The sequence below is a fragment of the Uloborus diversus genome, chromosome 1 (assembly GCF_026930045.1).
Source record: "Uloborus diversus isolate 005 chromosome 1, Udiv.v.3.1, whole genome shotgun sequence".
Classification (NCBI taxonomy): Eukaryota; Metazoa; Arthropoda; class Arachnida; order Araneae; family Uloboridae; genus Uloborus; species Uloborus diversus.
Window position 1 is genome coordinate 128,672,300 of NC_072731.1, and position 23,655 is coordinate 128,695,954.

Consider the following 23,655-nt stretch of genomic DNA (forward strand, 5'->3'; position numbering starts at 1 on the left):
AAATCTTATTTTATGATCTGATAGATGTGATTTGTAAGCACAAGAATTCTTAATAATAAATAAAATAAATAAAATAAAATTAATAGACTACAGTTTCTGAATTGGTTCCTGCAATAAGTTGAGTGACTAAGGCAGCTTACAAAAACCAGAAGTTGCATTAAAAAAAGAAAAGAAAAATAAAAACATCTGTCCCTTTTCCTCCATGTTAAGTTAATCATTTTATAAAAAATAATATTTAGCAATAGTTATCTGATAGACTATTTAGTATTGAAAAATCTAGTTTCCAAATATCTAATGTAGTATTTTGAATCACTTGTATCTTCGAGACATTGAACTCATCTAGCAGTTTTTACTGTTCTCAATATAATTAACAAATACATATAGTTGCATCTTATTTCAGAAAACTAATGCTTGAAATAAATTCTAAAAAATTAAGATATAAAATCAGTTTTCTTAAAAATAAGAACTTTGTAATCTTGAATTCATTTTTTTTTGTACAAAAAAAAAACAAATAAATAAATAATATATTTTTATAAAAAAACATGGAAGTATCAAGCCTAAAATAATTAGTTAAAAACAATTAATTTTTAAGCAGTTAATATCCTTTTCCTGAATATGAAGGAATGAAGGCACCATATTTGACTTGTAAACAGTTCATACATCAGTCACTGAGGATATTTTGAAGAATAGTAACAAACCATGTAGTACAAAAAGCCGCAAAATAACACAAAAATTGCATGCTTTAAATTAAATATAGTTTTCAACGGGAAATAGCTGCAAATTTTTGTTTCCCACCTTTTTTTTATAGGGTAAATTGTCAATGGAACAAACCCCCGGAGTAAAATACTAACTAAAATGAAATAAAATACGGAAATCAAATAATCCTTGTTTTTGCAGATTTCAAAAATTTTGGGTGCAAAAAATGAAATAAACATTGAAATCATTCAAGAAAGAACAAAATGCAATAAAATAAATTTTAAGGATAGTCAGTACCCTAAATACTTTCAAAAATTCGATTTTTTGATTTTTATATATTTTGAAACTCCATTTCAATACCTTTTTAACGATACAAACATCTTGAACGTGCTCATATTAGAAGTTAAAATAAGCTTTAAAAAATGTAAAACCTATTTTGATGAGGTATGATTTTCCCCTTTAAATTGCAATATCTCGAAATGGTATTTTTTAAACTAAATGTTCCTTTTTCTCAGAAACTAAATTGTGTTAGGCTTTGAAATTTTTACCACCTATTCCGTACATCTAACTGCATATACTGAAGTAAACTTTTTCTCATATTCGAAAATTATTTTTTTAAAGAGCTGATTTTGTGTGGCAAAATTGTATTTTTTGAAACAAATACAGTGACTTACACATTAGAATTTTTTACAAAAAAACTAAGCTTTCTTTCTGTAAAATTTTACTTCAGTATAGAGAACAGAGTCTACTTGAGGTACAGAAAAAAATTCATACTTGTATCTTTAATAGATTTTCAGAAAAAGGTACATGAACCAGTGCAAATTAACATTGACGGTATACAGGGTACTGACTACCCTTAAGATGATTTTGAGAAGTCTCAAATAGACCATCCTTTTGGCAATTATGATTCATTACATACAGTAGAATGTTGTTAATTATCAAGGGAGGGTCCCTTGATGTCTTTAAATAGCCTCTTATATTTATGAGGTAAAACAAAAAGTTGCAGCAAATGCTTACTTTTACCAGGTATTTCATTGCTAAAAAGTTGCAAATTTTGCTTGTTTGTTAATTTGATTCATTTGGCACTGGGGTATAAAAGAACTTTCATTGATGGGGAGGGGGAATACATTTGAGAATACAAAACTGAAGGTATAGTTTCAAGTTTCTAAATAAAGTTTAAACCCCAACTTTGCGAGCTTTCTGAAACGATATAAGCATGAATAACTGTTGAAAGAAATATGAAAATAGACTTAGGATACTTAACAATTCTGAAAGCTTTTTGTGTTCATGCTTAAATTACTTACAAGTATAATTTAAAGAAGGTATAAAAGCAGTTTCCTAGTTTTTTTTTCCTGAAATAAAAGTTATTCATTGTCTTATTAATTTATCAGTTTCTGTGGTTTATCGTTATATATTCCTCAATACTATTAAAATGCTTAAGTCCTATTGAGATCACAACAAGTAGAGGCTATTGTCAGCGATGCAGTTGGGGAGGAGACCCATCATTCATTAAAATAATTGACTTATTATTTTTTTTTTAAATGCAAATTTTCATCAACCATGTCATTTACTCTATAAAAAAGTGTGTCCCCAAAATATTTTTTTCGAGCTACAACACTGGTTAAATATAAAATGTTTTGTTGGTTAGGCTTTTGATTATATTCAAGATTGCCAGCATCATACAATAAGTTCCATTTGTGTCATTTCATATCAACTATCCACATAAACCATAAAATTACCTTTTAAAAAACGTTAAAATTTTATCAACAAAAGTTTGATTCCAATTTGATTCAATGCTGTAAGGATCGAAACCCAATGCATTTTGTCTTCATGCACACTAAAAACTAGTTTTTTGCATGAAATAATAAAAATCTACCACCTTTATGTTTTTCATCTTAGCTAGTAGAATTTTTTGGATCAAAGAGCAATCTATTGCATTTGTGTACTTAAAAATCAGCCCATTTTTTAAATCCTTAAGTAGTATCATACATTACCAGGGTAATGCTAGGAATAATCTTGAAACCAAGGCGTTACAGCATATGTATCAAAAGTTTTTTGCTTCAGAAAGCACATCAAAACAAACTTTTATCGATTCCCGACTCTTGGTATTAATAATTTCTAAAATATTTTTGCAACACAAATTCAAGAGCCTCTGCTGATGCTATCAGTCATCGGAATTGCTGTATCACTTCATAACGAATGTGTTCCGAAGTGCCGCCGGAAGCAAATCTGCAAACGAAATGGCTCCAGATTCTGCTTTCTTAAATTATACAGATTTAGACATTTGCAGGCACAAACACAAAATAAATTACACCCGAGGGTCATCGGGTCTCGAAGGCAGCGGCCTAGATTTGAAGGGGGGCCTCGAAGCACTCGAGTTATCTATGGCGGGGCTTTCTCGCTGCTCGAACCTCTGAGCCAGTGATGCCACGAGAGAGCTTTCTGCTGTCCTGGGAGCTCGAGGCAGCACTTTGGATTTCGCCGTACTCTGACTTTTATTTGAGTTCACAGACTGTTTTTGGATTGTCTGTTTTTGAATCACAGGTGTCTGTTTGTGTGGAGCAACCACCCCCCTGCTCGTGGGGGGTTCGTCGGGCGAATGAACGAAGGCCAGGGGGGTGTCGCTGAAATCCAGCGTCTGGCAGTCGTCGTAGAAGCCCGAACCAGGAGTGGAGGGTCTACCCGGATCGTCGATGTGCGGAACATCTTCGTACTCGGCCCCCATCTTCGGAGGGGGAGGCCTGGGGGGCGGGCAGTTGGGCCTGAAGGTCATCGTTCCGAAGGGCCTCGCGTCGCACGGGCTCCTGAGACTGGCCGTCCTGCTGACGTTGGAAACGGAATTGGGCACATTCCAGGAGGGCGTTCTTTTAGGGGCAGCATCGGGCCTGGGGGGAGCCGGCCTCACGGGAAGCACTTTCTCTTTGTCTTGGGCAGCCTCATTCGACGGCAAGAAGTGGGAATGGCCGTATCGCTCCGGTCCATTCTGGATCACCTGCTGAGGCAGGCCGGGCATCTGCGTCGTGCCGGGCCCGAAGGTGGCGGGAGGCGGGATCTGGATCGGAGCCGATATTTCCAGGTTACGCAGGCTGTTTCGATCAAAATTGAACTTGGTTGGCGGCTGGACTTTCCTCTGTGTGGTTGTCGCTGTTCTGGACCTGGGGATGAAGGAACCTGAGATTAGCAACTTCACTCAATTTTATGCAAGGAATCCCAAAACATAAAAACTCGGATAAAATGTTATTTTCTAAGCGGATATCAACTGTAATGTTGTTCTATTGTTGAAATTTATACATGACATTACACTTCAAGGTGTTTATTTTTTGCGTTTGAATGATTGCAACACAAATGCTGAGATCACTGCCTAGCAGACATTTAGTAAAGCATACATTCAGTCAGTTAAAAATTGAAACAGTACAATGAGCAGTGAAATTTTTTTGTTTACACTAAACTTTGGAGTGAAAATTCTGTATGACACTCAAAATAAATGGCTGGAGTAGTAGTGCCCATCTCCTTTATTCTGGAAGATGAGCATTTCTCCTTTTTTTTACAAGAATATTAAACAGAAAGATACATAAGAAATAAATTATTTTTGCGAATAAGAATATTGTTTGGCTATGTTTTGGTAAAGGGTCATTCCATTTTAAATCAACAAATGGGGTGCGCATCACCATTTTTGATCTTGATGTAAATTTGCATGTGCATTCCTTTTATTTTTTAGACCTCAAAAAAATAATTATTTTATTTTTAAAAAATTTACCCTTTGATATATAGGTCATTTTTGTTGTTGGCAACAGCAAAAATAGGGCATTTTGTTGCTTTGTCTTATGGACAACAACTTTTTTTCTATCAAAGCTTTTGAGCTCAAACATAGCTCATTGGAAAGTTAAGAAAAAGATCTTTTTATATATGATATCAATAAATTTCAGAGTTAAAAAAAGTACAATTTTTTTCAAGGTCAAAGTTTGCGATGAAAAACTATTTTTTTACTACTTTTGAAAATTAAAAAACCCATGAAGGGTTTAGAATAACCAACCCTATTTTTCATCATATATTTATATGCATGGCTACTTATTGTAAAAAAAAAAAAATTGGCTTGTTACTTCACCCCCTTTATGAGATATGCTCCCCCAAAGTTGCACATTTTCAAAAAAATTCAGTTTTCAACGTTAAAAAAATGCATGTGTGGGGGGGGGGGCAGATAAAAAATTTTTTATTTGTGGTATTTCAAGTACTTTTTATCAGCTTTCTAACAAAATAAAAGTTGCTTCGTTATTCAAAGGTGTTTGGCAAATATAAGGGTCTGAATTTTTAAATAATTGCACTGAAACAACGTAATTTTTTTTCACTTTTTAATCTTAGTTTTTTATTGAAATGCGCGCTCCCCTTGCAAGAATTTTTGGTTAAGTGTTGTGAAAAATTTGGAACACCTGAAGGGCCACCATTTCATTGCCAGTAAGCAAGCAGAGTTTTTAAAATCATAAAAAGACGCACTGGATAAGGGCATGGGCGCCCATAGGCAAAATTTTAAGGGGTGAGGTGGGTTCAGATATTTTCCTCATGGTTTAGCATGATATTTTCCCTGTAGAAACCGATTTCAGTACCGATTAGAGTTAATAAAATTTAACATTTAAAAAAAAAACTTATTCGTTAATGGCAAAAGAAGAAATGTAATAAAGTACTAAAAGCAAAGAAGATCTAATTTCTAAGGGGTGGATGGGTTGAGCCCCTACTTGCCCCTCCCCCACCTACCATATGGGCACCCTTGGATAAGGTAGAAGTTTTGGTACTTGGAGACTTCTCAGAGAATTTTTCTTGTGTTGTCCAAGACGAGGTCCAGACCTATCACTAGTCAGGTGTTCAATGCACACTTCATCCTTTTGTTGTATACTGGCAAAAAATAGAAATGTTCAAGCAGGAAGTTTTTGCTTTGTAAATGATTACCTGGATCACAACACTACCGCAAAGATCCTTGTTGAAAAAATTAAGGCAAACCACCCTTCAGTTTCAAAATTAACCTACTTTTCAGATGGGTCTGCTGCACAATATAAAAACAGAAAGAACTTCATTAACCTCAGCCACCATGAAGAGGACTTAGGTATAAAAGCAGAGTGGCATTTTTTGCTATGTCCCATGGGAAAGGCCCATGCGATGGCATTGGTGGAACAGTAAAGAGGCTAGTTCGAAAGGCTAGTTCACAGCGCCCAATTAATAATCAAATCTTAAATCCATTAGATATACATGATTATTGCACCAAACTTATTAATGGCCCTAAAGGGCCTGGAACATCATTTAAAAAATCAAGTGATAATGACCAAACTTGGGTTCAGATGAAAGGCATTTTAAAAATCTTGATTACATCAGAACTATGGCCTGCACAAGGAAGAGGTCACAATATCACACCTGTGATGAGTGAACATTTATCAACTCTTCTCTGTGAGACAAAATACTGAAGAAAATAGCATTGAAAGATTTATGTCCCTGACTGTTAAAAATGTTAAATTGTCTTTTGAAGAGTTATGACGTATTGTATTTGAACTTTAAAGTCTTTTTTTTAAACATTTAAAGCAAAGAACAAGGTAAATTTCAATAAAAAAAACTAAGATTAAAAAGTGAAAAAAAAAAAAAAAATGCGTTGTTTCAGCAAAATTATTTGAAAATTCAGACCTTTATATCTTCCAAACACCTTTGAATAACAAAGCAACTTTTATTTTGTTAGAAAGCTGGTAAAAATACTTAAAATACCACAAATAAAATTTTTTTTATCTAGTCCCCCACATGCATTTTTTTAGCGTTGAAAACTGTTTTTTTTTTTTTTTTTGAAAATTTGCAACTTTGGGGGAGCATATCTCATAAAGGGGTCGGAGTAACAAGCCATTTTTTTTATACAATAAGTAGCCATGCATATAAATATATGATAAAAAATAGAGCTGGTTATTCTAGAGCCTTCATTTGTTTTTTAATTTTCAAAAGTGGTAAAAAAATAATTTTTCATCGCAAATTTTGACCTTAAAAAAATTGGTATTTTTTTAATCTGAAATTTATTGATATCATATTTGAAAAGATCTTTTTCTTAGCTTTCCAATGAGCTATGTTTGAGCTCAAAAGCTTTGATAGAAAAAAAGTTATTGTCCATAAGACAAAGCATCAAAATGCCCTATTTTTGCTGTTGCCAACAACAAAAATGGCCTATATATCAAACGGTGAATTTTTTAAGAATAAAAAATATATTTTTTTGGGGTCTAGGAAATGAAAGGAATGCACATGCAAATTTTCATCAAAATCAAAAATGGTGATGCAACAACTTTTTTGAAAATTTGTTGATTTAAAATGGAATGACCCTAAAGCAAACTGTATAAACAATAGAAAGCTTTTGATACAGTCCCTCTTTTTTTCAAATGTTGTAAGGGAAGAGTTTGCTACCGATCTGTGTATTACAGCCCCCCTCCCCCCAAGGAAACTACATTATATTTATTACGCATTATCACAAAATGGCACTATGTGCACATATCTGCAGGATGTTGAATGATGCAGCTGAAGGTCATTGAAGAACAAAGCAAAACATTCTGCTGTGGAGTTGTTAATGGTTTACAGATTAATATTATTTACTGAACGTTATTCTTGTAGACCGGATAAATGAATAGAGAAAATTAAAACAACAATGTAAACACAAAATTGAAATTACAACTCACTTAATAGTAGCTTTATGTGCCTTCTTGGACCACCATGTCTTCAGGTGGCTGCGATAATAGTAAATGGCAGCTCCAGAAAACACTATCAGCGGCAAGAGACCCAGGAAGATGACATACATGGTCACCACAATAAAATAGCCTGAAAAACAGATTAAAAAACAATCAACTTAGTTATAAAAGGAGAACACTTATTCAGATTGAAAATGCATATTAAAGCAATCCAAGTTTTGAAATTACAAATAGGATTGCAGCCCTTAGAGGCAGAAAGCAGAAATATTTAGACTTCAGTGAATTACTGAAAACTTTCTAAAGGTTATTCTGAACTGCAAAGGAATTATTTCAGGGCTCTCCCAAGAATTAGAATCCCTCCTCAAAGTGAAATTAAAACTACTCCTCTTCTTCTCTACGTAAGTGCCATTTTGCTTAAAAGAAAAAAAAAATTACTATTAAAATTAAATTTTATTATATGTTATTTAAAAAAAATTTAAAAAATAATAATAATAAGAGCTGAAGCATGTTTTCTTTTTTTTTTTTTTTTTTTGAATAATGTATTGTTCAAAGAGCTTGAATGAAAGTTATAAGTTTTGAGTACAAAAAAGAAAAAAAATTGAAAAAAAAAAAAAAAAAAAAAAAATTGTACTTATATTCTGGATGCATTATCTAGTAAAATTAAGCCCTTCAACTTCTGATTCATTTGAGGATTCGTGAAGCTTTTTCAGTTGCCATTCAGGTCCTCAATTCAACTTTTTTCCTTATAAAAGAAAGGTTGCAGAAAGAAAGGTACCAAACAACATAATGAAGAGAAAGGTACCAAACATAATGAAATACTGAAATTGCATTTTAAATAAAATATGAAGGTAGTTATGGATTTGTTTTTTGATTGAGTTGTTTAATATTTGCACATAAGTAGGAGTGTTTGCAGGCTCTCCCCAGAAATTTTTTGTCAGGAATGCATGTTTAGACTATTTGATGGTTAATATGTGAAAGGGAAATTTGGAAGTCCCTCTCCGGAATTGTTTTGAAATTTAGAGTATATTTGCGAAAACACAAATTGTTTGCTATCTCTTTTTCTTCTTGAAAGGAAAAGATGAGATTCAGGAATCCTCCAAAATCGTTTTTTGATATTACAGCTTAAAAAATGCAATTTTAGATATCTTTAGTGCTGCTAAAAACCAGGGGGTTCGGGGGCTTTAACCCGGAATTATTTTTCGGAATTGAAATCCTAAAAACGCAATTGTAAGCCATCTTTGATGATGTAGCAGAAAACTTGTGATTCAAAACTTTTCCCCCGTAGACTTTTCAATATAGGAGCTCCAGAAATGTTGTTTTAGACGATCTTTGATGATGTTGAAAGATGAGGAAAGAAGGACATGGGGGTTCCTCTCTGGAAATTTTTTGAAATTGCAGTCCTGAAAATGTTTTAAGCCATCTTTCATGATGTAGGGAAAAGGAACGGGGTTTGAAACTTTCCATCGGACATTGTTCGAAATTGGAGCCTTGAAATGCGATGGTTGGTCATCTTTGGTAGCGTTAAGGGAAGGGATGGGTTCAGGAGCTATCCCTCAACTTTTCAATATTGAAGCTTTAAAAACGTAATGATAGTGGGTCTTTATTGATGTTGTTAGGAGAAGGACTTGAAATCGGGAGCTCCCCCCAGAATATTTTCGGAATTGAAATTATAAAAATGTAACTGATGTAACTCATTAACGACATTTTCGAAAAAGTTTTTGATTTCGGCGATTTTTTCCAAATTAAAGCTTTAAAAATTCAAAAATTTTGACGATCTTCGATAACATTGGAGAGAGGGGGTTGAGGGACTCTCCCCTGGAAAATTTTTGGAATTAAAGCCGTTAAAATACAGTTTTAGAAGATTTTTTGAGATGCGTTGGAAGGGGGGGGGGGGGAGAGTTTGGTGACTTTTTCACGGAAATTTTTTGAATTTACAAACCTTTTTGGGGGAGGGAGGCGATCGTCCCAATTGTCCCCCCCTGTGGATCCACCACTGAGTCAAGTGCATATTGCGTACTTATAATTACAAATAAACACAGCCTGAAATTCAAGGCCCTGGTCTTGGTAATAACACAGATGTTCATGCATCTTGTAATGCTGCATGAGCAGCATCTGTAATGCAGTACAGTAGGAAAATGGCAAGGACTGTAATGCATGGAGCATTGCTAACTAGTTTCAAACTTTAATAATGTAGTGGTATCCTTGCTCAATGGCTATAACAACTGGAACATTTTCTTTACAATAAACAACTTTTTGTGCATGTGTAGAAGTAAATTTAAGGAAAAAAAGCAAGCATCAAATTAAATTTAATAATTGATGTGTGTGTATGTTTAAAAAAGAAAAATTAAGGTTATAAACAAATCATGAATTAAATTGGTTTTGAAAAATTCACCTCCTGGATCAGAAGCTGGTCCACTGTCGAAGCTGCCCCCAGGGCCTGGAGAATCGCAGTATGGGGGCGCATATCCCTTGTCACAGTGGCAGTTGCCCTTGTTGTTGCACATCTGTCAGGAAATCATGTAATTTAGTGCAAAGAGCAATGGAGTTATCAAGACACTAGACAAGAACTTCAAATACAAGTCTTAAAGTGATGAGAGAAAAGAACATAATGTTTAATTCAAAAATCAAGGCTCAAAAAAAAAAAAAAAAAAAAAAGTCGAGGGCACCTTGAAGCCAGTTTTCAATAACTAAGCAAAAGATAACTGTATTTCTTCCCACATGACAATCTATTCAACCAGAAAATACAAGCAGCAATTTTGAATGAAAGCTTATCAAATTAGCAAGATTACAACAAATTAAGCACACAAAAGACATAAAATTAACAGCTATTTAGTTATATTTCTCTAAAAATGAAAACTAAATTTTGTACACCCAAGACTTCAATTTAGCTGTGCTTTTGCATTTTTTTTGGGTAGTAATTTAAACATTTCTGAACAGTTAAAAACAAGAAAAGTTTCTTTTATTGATTAATTTTTAGTTGGTTCTCAGTTACAGCTAGGTTGAAAGAAGGTGAAGAGGGACTGCTAAGAATTTCTTTTCCCTTTGTTCTCTGACTGGCATTTAGTAGCAGAGGGGGGGTGGGGGGATCACTTTACTGTCAGCAGAAAAGACTTTAAACCAACTATCACTAGGCAGTTCAATTTGAGGTTCACAAGTTCAGATAATAAACAGCAGTGGCACTTAAGTCAATGAAACGTGAGCATTATTACTAGTAGAAAAGTAGCTGAGAAGAGGTGTTTTTTTGTTACCACAGTTGAAATTGGCATCTTATCTAACAAACAAAAGGTAAGAAATGTGACCTTGGAAGTTAAAACTCCCAAGATGTTATCCAACAATAATATCATATTTAAAAAGAATCAATTTATAGATAGAAAAAAAGGGGAGGGGAGAGGCTGGACTGGAATTAAGAAAAACACAGATTTCAGAACATTTAGAAAAACACGTGGCTATTGTCATAATTTGATTTTACAGCATCTTCTCTCACTTTTGAGGATTAAATTATGCCTATGACTACCAGAACAATAAAAGCAATATCACACAGAAGTACTTTTTCATGCAAGGAATATTTCTCTTTTTCTTAAAATTACACATAAATATCAACTATTAAAATACAAAAGCTCACCCCATTGCCGTTACACTCATGTGGACATTCTGTCACCTTTATGGACTGAATTGTGACGCATTTCTGGTTTACACATATCTGAAATTACAAAAATTTATTGCTTAGATTTATGTTGATTTATATAAAACTGCAGTCCTTGTTATGTGAACATTTAAACCATTCTTTGACTAATTTTTCTAACTTGTAGGAAAGAAACATAGTATCAATTAACTTTTCAGTGTTTTTTTTTTTAAATTTATTTATTTTAAGACTGTCTTCGAAGATTATGAATTGAAAGCTTAATGTCATTATACTGTTAAAAGTACTTTAAAAATCCCATTGATTCTCAATGTCAAATATGTATCACTCTAATCATTTGAATAGGATTTTAAATTAGTATGCATACATAAATTCAGACTCATAAAAGACAACAATGCTTTTAATGACACATCAATTATATCATCGTCAATAAATACCTGTTCCCATCAGATCACCATTGAAAATGATGTTAAACCACATCAGTTATAATATCAGTTCAAATAGAAACTTCAACTTCAATCTCAGAAACTTCATGACTTCACTCCTCAATTTATTGTTTTTATGTAATTTTTTGGAATTTGTAGTCATAAGTGCATTTTAATTGTCACCTTTGTCTCATCACTAGTGGTTATCGCTAAAGTGTCTTGCCATACTTAACTTCGCCATACCTCACTTCTCTGCTAAAATGTATTTCAAACTGCATTTTCTAGATTTTGAGAACTTTATAACTAGGAACTTCAGAGATGCTCTGTAGTATTTTAAAGAATGTAACATCGACCTTGGAATGAATGGAACCCATGATAAAACTTTTATCTGATTTTTGTGACAAGTGATAACAGAAATAAACACAAAGGGTTGTTGCTTTATTGGACACATTTTTCATATTTACAGATTTATCGCTGAATGGGTGATTCTGCTTGAATTGAACTAAGTTTAGTTTCTTGTTTCTTAAAAATTTAATTGGGTTTCACTCAAAGTAGCTACACGCATTTAATTCACACAGAAATAATGATTACTCTTTATAAAAATATCTTTGCCTGGATAGTTAAGGCTGCTCTTCAGTGAGGGAAAACATCGAAGTTAGGGTGTAAATGGCTTTCTTCCTTGAATGACGGGAGTGAACCTCAATCAAGTGATTGACACTTCACCGGCCAATGGAGTGGACGGTAATTGATGTAAGGCAGGAACACGTGACCTGTCACAGCTGTCATTGTTCTAGAGGGAAAGGATCCCCTAAATGACCCCCGTCATGAAGAGCAATCAAAGAAATTAGCTGGCGGCCAAAACCCCAATTGAACAGTACCGACGCAAAGGTTGAACAGAACAGAAAATAAAGTCAGTACCAAAGGGTCTGCGGTAATTTTTGAAACAAAAATTTGTTTTTTGGTTATGCGTTCCCAGATTTCATATTCATGAAAAATTGATGAATGAAATGAAAATTTATCATAAATTGAACAGGAAAACGATTGTCTTCTTAGATAAAAATAGAACAACGTTTAAAAGCACAAAAAGGATAAAAAGTTTTTAAAAATGCAGACATGTTTCGGAGGCAATAGCCTCCTTCCTCAGTGCGAAATGAACAAATGGATGAATCAAGGTCAAAGGAGATTTTAAATGCGTAACCGGAACAACATTGACCAATCAACTATCAGCGAGTGCTGAGGCAAAATATGACGTATTCTAACATGTAAGATCGAATAAGATTGGAGAAAAATGCAGAACAGCAAAAGACTCATTGCATAGATTATTTAAGTTTTTATGAATGTTAAAGGATTCCAGAAAATCTAATTCACCTACTGTTGTAGGTCTGCAAATGATCTTGGCCTCCGAAAAAACAAAATTATGCCCTGTGTCCCAACAATGCTTAGCAATTGAAGATTTGTTCAGTTCCTGTTTTTTAACGTGGTTTTCATGTTCTTTCAAACGAAATTTAAGTGAACGCCTTGTGTGTCCCACGTAACCAATATTACATTGACAAGGAATGTGATATATGCCCCACTGATCAAGTGGTTGGATTGGGTCCTTCAGTTTGGAAAAAGAAAGTTTATTTATGGGTCTGTAAATTACGCGAAAGTCAAATTTACTGAGAATTCTAGAAATACAAAAAGAAAGTGTGGATAAAACGGTAAAACCACAAAATTTGTAGAAGAAAAACTACGTATGTTGGAGGTTTTGTTCCGGGTTGAAAGTTTGCAAAAAGCCCTGTCGATGACTTGAAGAGGATATCCCCTGTCCAGAGCCACGCCTTTCAAAAAATTGAGTTCATTATTGAGAAGGGTCTGATCAGAAAATATGGAGATGGCTCGGTTGACAAAAGTATAAAAAGCAGACATTTTTTGCTTCTTCGGGTGGAATGAACGAGAGTGTAGGGGAAGACAGACAGCAAATGGTTTTCGGTAAACAGTAGTAGAAAACTTATTGTTCTTCGAGATTAAAACGTCCAAAAAGGGCAAAGAATTATTGTTTTCAATCTCAGCAGTAAACTGAATATTAGAATCGACGGAGTTAATTAGATCAATGATAGACGGAACAAAATCAACAGTGCAATCTAAGAGGGTGAAAGTGTCATCAACATATCTAAGCCAGAGTGGAAAGTCAAATAACTGAAACAATTTCCGTTGAAAAAAGTCTATGTACATTTCACTGAGGATGGGACTCAAAGGGTTGCACATAGCAAGGCCGTCAGTTTGTTGGTAAAAAGTACTCTCTAAAATAAAGGTTGAATGTTTATGACAAATTTCAGTCGAATTTACAAGTTTGGAAATGAATGTTGGGTGTGATGGAATTCCCGGTGTCTTGTTTCAAGACACCGTAAGGCTCCAATAACAGGTACATTGGTAAAAAGAGATTTAACATCAAAAGAAACCATAAGTAAATTATTGGGTTTGAACCTACGAAGAATATTAACAAAATCAACAGAATTTTTGACAGAATGTGTGTTGGAGTCCAACAATGGGGCAAACCTAGAAGTGAGAAATTTGGCCAGTCCATAAGAAGCGGTGCCTATGTTGGAAACAATAGGTCTTAAAGGTACTCTGATCTTATGGACTTAAGGCAGAGCGTAAAATCTAGTGAGAAATTTGGCCAGTTCATAAGAAGCGGTGCCTATGTTGGAAGACCTATACCCTACCATCCATTTGTTCATTTCGCAATGAGGAACAGCGCCGGATTTGGAAGTGTGGAGGCCCCTAATCAGGGTTCGAAAAGATCATCATATTTTCGAAAATATCTGATACTTTGATATATATCCGAATATTTTGATATATATGTATATGTCCGATATTTTCAATTCGTGAAAGTTAGGATATTTTCTAAAAATTTTATTGTGGAGGCTCCTTTGTTGTGGAGGCTCCGGGGCAGTAACCCCGCTTGACCTCCCCTAAATCCGGCCCTGCTCAGGAAAGAGGCTATTGCCTCCGAAACATGTCTGCGAATACCTTCTTATTGCTTGACCAAGACCAAATATATTCTTTTTTTGAGCGACCACGGTTGCTTATTGTTTTCACTTGTCCGTAGTTGATGTTCTTTCGACTTTATTTTTCTATGCTTTTAATGCAAACTCATCTGTTCCATGTGTCTTCGCGAGCATGTCCCTCCTCCTGGGCAGTGAAGTTCATGTCTCCCGCCATCGACTTTACTTATTCCCAACCCTCTCGATTTTACACAATACTTTTCAGACAAAAACAGCATTCAGTCAACAACGTCCAACATCCAGCCCCTAGAATTCATTTGAATATAGACGTCTTGTATTCAAATCACGACTTTTACAAATATGATTCGGATAGGCACCATTTGTAGAAATAAGAAACCCAACGAGTAGGGTCCTACCACAATTCGTGATTGCGAAAAACATAATTTAAATTCAAGACGTCAAAATTCAAATGAAAGCCATGACCTGGATGCTAAATGTTTCTTTCTTTTCTGTTTGGTATTAATTATTTTTTGAATTTTTCCCCCATTTATGAATAATATCAAGTAATGATAATGTTTCAATGAAGCTTTAACACCATTTTAAATCGGGTGTTCCAAAATATCTTCAATTTTTAAATGTGTAAATTGTAAATAAAATATGCACTTTAAAAAGCATGAGCTTTGTGCAAGAAATAGATAAAAGTCAAAAACAACGTCTTAAAAGCACAAGTAAAAGATGTAAAAGTTTAAAATGCAAACATGTTTCAGAGACAATAGCTCCTTTCTCAGTGCAAAGCAAGCAAAAATTTGCACGTGACAAGTTTATGAGCTGAACTTAAGTGCTTAATTAATTTTTTGAATCAGATTTTACTTTTTTTACTTTTATGAGACTTAAGATTTATGTGTGATTTATGGAGCAAATATTGACTCAAATTGTCGCGTTTTAAATATAGTGGTGAAACCATTTGCATTAAATCTACAATATTTATTCGTTACTAATATACATATATAAAGACATAATATGCAATAGTAAACATGAGTTACTATACCACCCCTATGCATGAAGCCTTTTTATAGTGATTTCAAAAGCATATAGTCGAGCTCGTTTAGCAAAATAACAGAAGAAAAGTAATTAAAAACATTAATACATTTGTGGCATTACTTACAGAAATGAAATCAGAAAAAAAGATTTCTATTGTTTTTTTTTTTTTTTTTGAAAAGCAAGAAAAAGCTTGATTTTTAGCTTTTTGACCTTCAAAAAAGGAAAAAGAAAAGAGAGAAGTATCGCTAGGTGTGGACCTAACCTGGCAACATTGTGAAAGCTACGTTAGATCCTACATTACAAAACTGCTATGTTAGATTCAATCCACCCTAGAGATGTAAAACTTCCAGAAATTTAGAAATGGTGGAAGAAAACCGGTTTTTTTACCGTTTTTTTTTCGGGGAAAATTGCAAAAAATGGAAAATTTGATTTTTTAATGAATAAAATTAGGGTTTCTTAATAGCTCTGTGTTTCTTGGAACATATACAGGGTTAACCATTAAGAAATATATGCTATCCACACATCTGCTTGACAGAAATACATATAAAGGTAAGATTAATTAGAACAAAAAAAAAACTTTTTGCTCTATAACTGAGAGCTTTCATGATCAAACACCAGAAATAAGTCATGTCGTCATTCAACCAATAATATTGGGTAATGTGTATCTAATCGTAACAATTACATTTTCTATTTTAGATTGCCTTTGAAACTTGAAGTATCAAATGAAATTTTCGACTTTCAAACATGATTGATTTTTTTTTTTTTTTGAAAGAAAAATAATACAATGTAACTTTACTGTCTGAAAATGAAAGCTATTGAGTTTTGATTTTTTCCAATCCATTCTCAGACTAAATCAAAACTAAATTGGTGTTTCTTAAACTGAACCAAAACTACAGTTTCAGTTTATTCATACGACCGTGCTAAGCACAGTAGTAAAAGTGGTCATACCAGCACTTTTGAACAAATTTGAGTTATTATAACCAAGTTGTTCTCTGTTTCGTATTTTACTTAATAAATAAGATGTTTTAGGGTCATTTGATCAAGAACTATTGTTTTGAAAAATTCTTAAAAAAGAAAAAAAGACATCTGAATCAAATATAGGGAAGAGCCAAACTTTAAAATACCATCTCAGCTTGAGCACAACTGCAAATTCCCCTTTTTTGCTTAGCATGGCAGTATACAGGGTGCGGCAAAAAAATATATATATATATATATATATATATATATATATATATATCGGACAAAAATTGTATCATCGAATGGAAGAAAGGTAATTTCATTTTAATGAGTACCTAATTTATTTTTGTTTCTCACTTTTTTAAAAAATAATTTACAATATATTACCTAGTTTATGTATTGTTTTTCGGTTTTCTTACAATTTTAAGCAAAATACCTGCTATTTTAAGTTGTTTAACCAAGTATAACGACAGTTCGTTTGTTTGTTGTCCCTCGACAAACAGTATTTGAAACGGCATGCCGTTTCAAGTGACTTGGAAATGATAGTCGGGAATGTGCACAAAAACGAACAGTGAACATTTCAGTTAGTCGTAAGGTCATCCAAAAGAGAGTTCAATGAAATCCTTGGGTTTCCACAAGAGAAGTCGTTCATAAGATGGAAATTTGTGACCGATAAGTGGGACTAAAGGAAAAAACAGCTCAAACAGAAGTTTTACGAGTTCCAAAAAGTTCAGTCATTCGTATGACTCCAAAGATGCCAGAAACGTTTGTAACGGGCAGCAAGTCCACGCTGAAAGAGATACCTTTCACTGATTTACCGTTCAACCGGCTTGCATCGCCCAGAACCATAGGATTTTGTCTGTAGACACTCCAAGCACCTTAGAAAGTGTTAGATATCGCCAAAATCGGAAGTCAGGCTTGGTCTGAGATGGAATCAGCACAAGCAACAAAAAATCTCTAGTTTTTTGTGAATGAGGGTCGTAAAATGAATCAAAAAGTGAACCAGAAGGACATTTTAGAAGTTATTGTGCTTCTGTGGGCCTAAGAGCACTTCAGCATTGTAGACTGGACATTTTCCTTTTACTCCACACCTATTCATATGGCCAAAAGGATAAGAGTGGTACAAGGCGCATTGTTTTTGACATGATATCTTTAGAGTGGACGCTCTACTCGCTCGACCTCAATCCCATTTATTACACTGTATGGCCTATTTTGGAGTCAAAGGTCTACCCTAAACACACATAAAATTGAACTCTCTAAACCAATTGCTTTATAGGGAATAGGATTGATTAAAGGACTTGCAGAGAACCCTTGAATGAAAATTTCAACAAGCAGTTGCATCTCTGTATTACTGCAAAGGCTGCCAGTTTGAAACCAATTAAATTTATTGATTGCTAAAGGTCTTCTCATAATATTATTTCTTGAGTTTTGTAAATTTATTTATTTTTAATAAAGTTTAATAGAAAATTGCTTGCCCGTTTTTTTTTTTTTTGCCGCACCCTGTACATTTGTTTCGCACAGTCAGCAGAAACATAGTTCTGTGATTAAAGTTATGCTTGTATGTTGTATGAAGAAGGAAAATAAATTGTTCACTAAGGTTATTGGTATAAGTTTTTTTGCAAAAAGTATTATTAAACATTTTTTGATCTATATGCAAATGATATTGTCATACAACAACTTGCATTAATGTTAGACAGTATTTTAACATAAAACGGGGGGGGGGGGAATTACATCAGAATTTAAGCGTGAGAAATTTCTAATCACTTTTTGCTGAAAATTTTAATTAAAATCCTGAAAAGTTGAAAAAATTCATTTTTTTTTTCAATTTTTCCGAAGTGGAAATTTACTCCTTCGGAAAAAACGTTTTTTTCCCGTTTTTTTCGGAAATTTTCTGTATATTTTCCGACTGTTTTCATCTCTAATCCACCCCCAAGTATACTGTGGTAAGAATAATGTTTCGACTGAATAAGAAACGCTACACGACCCTGGGAACCCACCCCTGCTTTAAAACAATTTTTTTATACTCATTCATGCTTTAAAGAAATGCAGGTATGTATCGTTTTTCTCCTTAGAAAGTTTTCAAAAGAAAAATTCAGTGAAATCCTGTTACAACAAATATCAGTATAACGAAATACCCGTTTCAACCAAATAAGATTTTAGTCCTGATTTTGAAGTTCATTGTTACTGGATTTCACTGTAATATGAATTACATGATCAATGTGTATATACCCTATAAAGAATTTTTTACGAGTTTGGCTCAAGAAATTATTTTCAAAAATGTTTGTTGAGCTGTGGAAAGCATTTTATGCATTTACATTTGTAGTAACATAGTATAATATAGACAAAAATAGATTCCAAATATCTAGTATGTATCTAGAATACGGCTTTGGAACCCCCCCCCCCTTTTTTTTTTAAATTTTTTTTTTTAGAAATGGTCGCATTATTTCCAACAAAGTCTTAAAAGAGTGCTGGAAATATTTGCCAGATTTTTTATGGAGCAAAATGTCGAACAGTACCTACCACCTTTTTCAACAAAATTCATTTTTTCTCGAATTTTAAACAATCAAAGAATGGATATTTCAGAAAAGCAAAAAGTCCACGACACAGACAGAGGCTTGAAAAATACTCGGGAAAAAAATTTACATGAAAACTTCAAAGGAATTTGTAAAACCTTCATCCAACTTTCCCCGTAGGTTAACATTGGATCCGAAGGCTTTCAGACTCTCAGTGAAAAGCACCCTTAAATTTGCTTATAAAGTAGCATTAATATGCATATTTATCTTTCTTTGGATGCACCAGCTCCATTGTTTATGCCTTCTTGATGTAGTGAAAAGTAATGGGGGTAGTGCATCCCCAGAAATAGAAATATTCATTAATGCTATATTATAAGCATACTTAAGATCATTTTAATCTTAATTAAAGCAGTTTTTTCTTCTGGATTGGACAATAGCGATGTGAATCTTCAGTGGGCAGAGTTTAAGGAAAATCTAGCGAATACGGTTAGGGATCATGTTCCTTTTAGGAGAAAGGGTGTCAACACTAAAATTTGGCCAATGTGGTTCTCCAGGGAAACTAAAGACGCTCTAAATTACAAGCAAGCTGCTTTTCATAGGTTTAGAGAAACAGGTCACAGGTAGATAGGCTCCAATATTGTAAGGCAAGGCGTAAATTTAAGTATTTGGTACGGATTCAGAAAAGAGAGTTGGAGCAAAGACTGGCAGATAACATAAACAGGAATCCCAAGAGGTTTTTTGCATACGCTAATTCGGGGAGAGTACGAAATAGTCATATTGGGCCACTGGTTGATGAGCACGGAATTTTAATTCAGGACGATAGTGATATTGCTAATGTTCTTAATAACTTTTTTTCGAGTGTTTTTAACGATAACTGTATCTCAACAGTTAACACCAACAAGACACAAGCTATAGTACAGCTTGAGGACTTTGTATTTTCCAGGGATGACGTTTTACTTCATTTGAAAAAAATTAAAGAGACTAAGGCTCCGGGGCCAGATAATATTTATCCGAAAATTTTAGTTGAATGTGCAGAGGAATTAGCAGATGTAATCGCAAACATTTTCAATGCTTCTTATAATTCGGGGACAGTGCCAGAGGACTGGAAGCTGGCTAACATTACACCGCTCTTCAAGAAAGGGTCTAAAGGGAGTGCGGGAAATTATAGACCTGTGAGTCTAACTTTGGTGGTTTGCAAAATTTTTGAAACATTGATGAAAATTAAGATAGTAAATTTTCTAGAGACTAATAATCTATTGACTAGTTTTCAGTACGGTTTCAGGAAAGGTAAATCTTGTGCAACTAATTTAATACCTTTCTATGACAAAGTTACCATGGCTTTGGACAATAAGAAGCCTGTAGATGTTGTTTACATTGATTTTCAAAAAGCTTTCGATAAGGTACTGCATGTTGCTCTACTTAGCAAATTAGCTGATATAGGAATAGGAGGGAAAACTTTCATTTGGGTAAAAAATTGGCTGACCGGAAGGAAACAAAGAGTAGTTGTAAGGGGAAATTATTCTAATTGGAGTGAGGTCTTAAGCGGGGTTCCTCAAGGATCAGTGTTAGGGCCTGTTTTGTTCATTGTCTTTATGAACGATATTCACAAAAATATTTCTGGGAACATGAATTGTTTTGCTGATGATGTCAAAGTTATGGGGACTGTAGAAAATGAAGAACAAGCAAATCAGCTGCAAGAGGATCTAGATCATATTACGGAGTGGGCTGATAAATGGGGTATGGCTGTTAATGTTGGGAAATGTCAAGTGCTACATTTAGGGCATGGAAATAAGTGCACAAGTTATTATTTGCAAGGTTCAGTCATTAGTCAGGCAGACAAAGTTACTGATCTGGGGGTCTTAATAAGTCAGAATTTAAAGTTTAGCCAACAGTGCAGCATTGCTAGCAACAAAGCCAATAAGATGCTTGGGTTTATCAATAGATCTATTTCAAATAAATCTAAAGAAGTTCTTCTGCCCTTATATAGAAGTTTGGTAAGACCCCATTTGGAGTATGCTGTTCAGTTTTGGTCTCCTTATCTTAAGAAAGACATTAATGTATTGGAAAGGGTTCAAAGGCGGGCTACAAGGCTAATAAGTGGACTTTCCCACTTAGATTATGATTCCAGGCTTAGAAGGCTAAAAATGTACAGTCTTGAGCAAAGAAGAGACCGAGGGGACATGATTCAGCTGTTTAAATTTATTAAAACGAAAGATGTTACGGGGCTAAAGTTTAGCACTGAAAACAGGACAAGGGGTCATTGTTTTAAGCTATTTAAATCTCAGGCTAACATGGATATTAGGAAAAATTATTATTTTAGCAGGGTAGTGGAACCTTGGAACAGCTTACCGGAAGAGGTGGTAATGAACAAAGGAGTAGACAGTTTTAAGAGGGCCATTGATCTTCACTGGGGATTGTAAATTGACTAGGACCAGTCTAGCTGGGCCCAGAGCCTGTTGCTGGTCGTCACTTTTGAATTTGTATTTGTATTTGTATTATATCCCTGAATTAATTTGAGTAACACGGAAAGGTTCTTCACTGAAGGTCTGCGATGCAACTTTACGCAAAATGCGATACTTCCTTTTTTTTAAATTTATAACGTGAAATTTTTTTTTCAGATATAGGGCTTATAGGTGTGAGTCCTTTACTCTGGTTTTATGCCAAAAAATAAGGGAAAATATTAACAAACCCCAAGAAAAAGGATGGGTTTTGATGATTTCAAAAATATAATAAGTGGTAATACCTCCCATGAGTTAACCAATTTCCTCCATATGTTCTTGCGTACAAACTTAGCACCTCTCTAGTACCTCAGGAAAGTATTAATGTATAATATAACGATTCCTTCCCCTCCAAATAAAAATAATGGCTATGAAACTCAAAAACTGAAAAAAATTGCGGGCGACATTTCCAAAAAAAGCGGGACGTGTGAATGGAAAAAGGTGGTTATATTTGGATTCAGGAGGTCATTTAGCACAAGAATTCGCAAGAATTATCTCAGAAGCACTCTTTAAAAACTATATCGTTTCTAAACACAAATCAAATCATGAAGATGTTTCCAAGCATGTGGATTCACTTTCAAGAGCACTCATTCATTCCTTCATTGAAAAATGCCTCTGGAAAAGAGGGGAGTAGTAAATGGAAACGGTCCTTTGCGCTAATGACTGTAAATCTTATACACCTTACCAGGTTTTTCCCCTCAAGAAAGGAGGGACCGGTGGGAGGCGTGGCTTAGTAGAGGAATTGAGCTTTTTCGAAAATATTTCAGATGGCTGGAACCCCGATATTTTTTTAGAAATGGTCGCATCATTTCAAACTTAGTCTCAAAAGAGAGCTGGAAATATTTTGCACGTTGGGGCGTTCTTAAAATTTCGATAGCACGATTTGCAGATTTTTTACAGAGCGAAAGGTCCAACAGTACCTCGTTTTCGAAGAAATTCATTTTTTCTCGAATTTTAAAAAATCGAAGAATGGACGTATCAAAAAAGTAAAAACTAAAAGACACAGACATAGGCTTGAAAAATACTCAGAAAAAAAATGACCCGAAAACTTCAAAGGAATTTTGTAAAATAACATTCAACTTTCCCCGTAGGTTAGCATTGGATCCGAAGCTTTCAGACTCTCAGTAAAGAGCACCCTTAACACGATTTCAGAAATTTTTTTCACAAAAGTTGGTAATAGTTTTATACCTCCCAAAAGCATTATTTTAAGTTACATTGCTTCTAGTCTTTTCAGAAACCAGGCAGACAACAGTATTGCCAAATGCAATTTGCCTCTAGTATCACTTCATGTCAGAAAATCTATGACTTTAATATTTATAATGCAAGTTTATTAACATTTACTATTGGTTAACAGTATTTGCAGTCAGGTTGACATGGCAAAAATGAAGATATCAATAAGAAATGTAATGTAGAGGGTAAAATTGCATTAGTGAACTTAGAAAACAAAGACTAATGATGTTTTCTATTCCCAGACAGTCAAGTACTAAATAAACTCATAATAAAAGGAGATTAATTAATAAGAAATGTTTTGTTGCTCCATTCAGGATTTGATCAAGTCCAGTGAGTCTCAGACTTTGGTCTATTTTTGGAGGTCACTATTGTAATCTTAGATACGAATGCAGCAAATGAGTTTGAAGTTACATGCTGCTGCATTTTTTATTTAAGCGCATAACATATTAGATAAAAAGAAAGAAAAAACAATCACTGTATGTCACTTAAATAAGTCAACAGATTCATAAATGGATGTTTGAGAATGAATTATGGGATTCAAGGGTTAGCAGTAATGCCAAATATGGTATTGATCAGAGTCGGATGCCTTCATCAATGAGGTAATATTAATTGTATTTGCATGAAAACAAATGGAATGTTGGGTCCTACCTTCTCATCCCCACATTTAGCCCCATTGGGGGCAAGTCCCGGGTCGGAGTCAAAGAGCCCCAGGTCCACAATGGCAGATCGGCAGGTATAGATTTTGCCCTTCACATTGATGAAAGAGCGGGCCAGGATGGCCGCAGACTCCATCCCATACTCCAGTCTCTCATTTAAATGGGTACAATGCAGCATCCCACACAAGATGTCGCTGTAGAAAAAAAAACAAAAACATATAAGCTTAATTGCTAATCATGAGCAGCGCAAAATAGGAAGTTTCCAGTTCAGAAGGAGATTAAACAAAATAATTTCTTTTGAGGAATGTGTTTTT

At 34.3% G+C, this 23,655-nt stretch overlaps 1 protein-coding gene across 1 annotated transcript in view; it reads right to left on the bottom strand.

The window, feature by feature from the left end:
• Nucleotides 1-3,004: 3,004 nt before the first annotated feature.
• Nucleotides 3,005-23,655, bottom strand: part of LOC129234940 (zinc metalloproteinase-disintegrin-like MTP8) — a 129,904-nt gene continuing 109,253 nt past the window's right edge. Inside the window, exons 16-20 of the mRNA XM_054868753.1 lie at nucleotides 23,334-23,535; nucleotides 11,017-11,094; nucleotides 9,787-9,898; nucleotides 7,386-7,524; nucleotides 3,005-3,851 (exon numbers count right to left, since the gene is read on the bottom strand). Coding sequence (XP_054724728.1) covers nucleotides 3,005-3,851; nucleotides 7,386-7,524; nucleotides 9,787-9,898; nucleotides 11,017-11,094; nucleotides 23,334-23,535 — 1,378 coding nt within the window. The remainder of the gene's footprint in view (nucleotides 3,852-7,385; nucleotides 7,525-9,786; nucleotides 9,899-11,016; nucleotides 11,095-23,333; nucleotides 23,536-23,655) is intronic.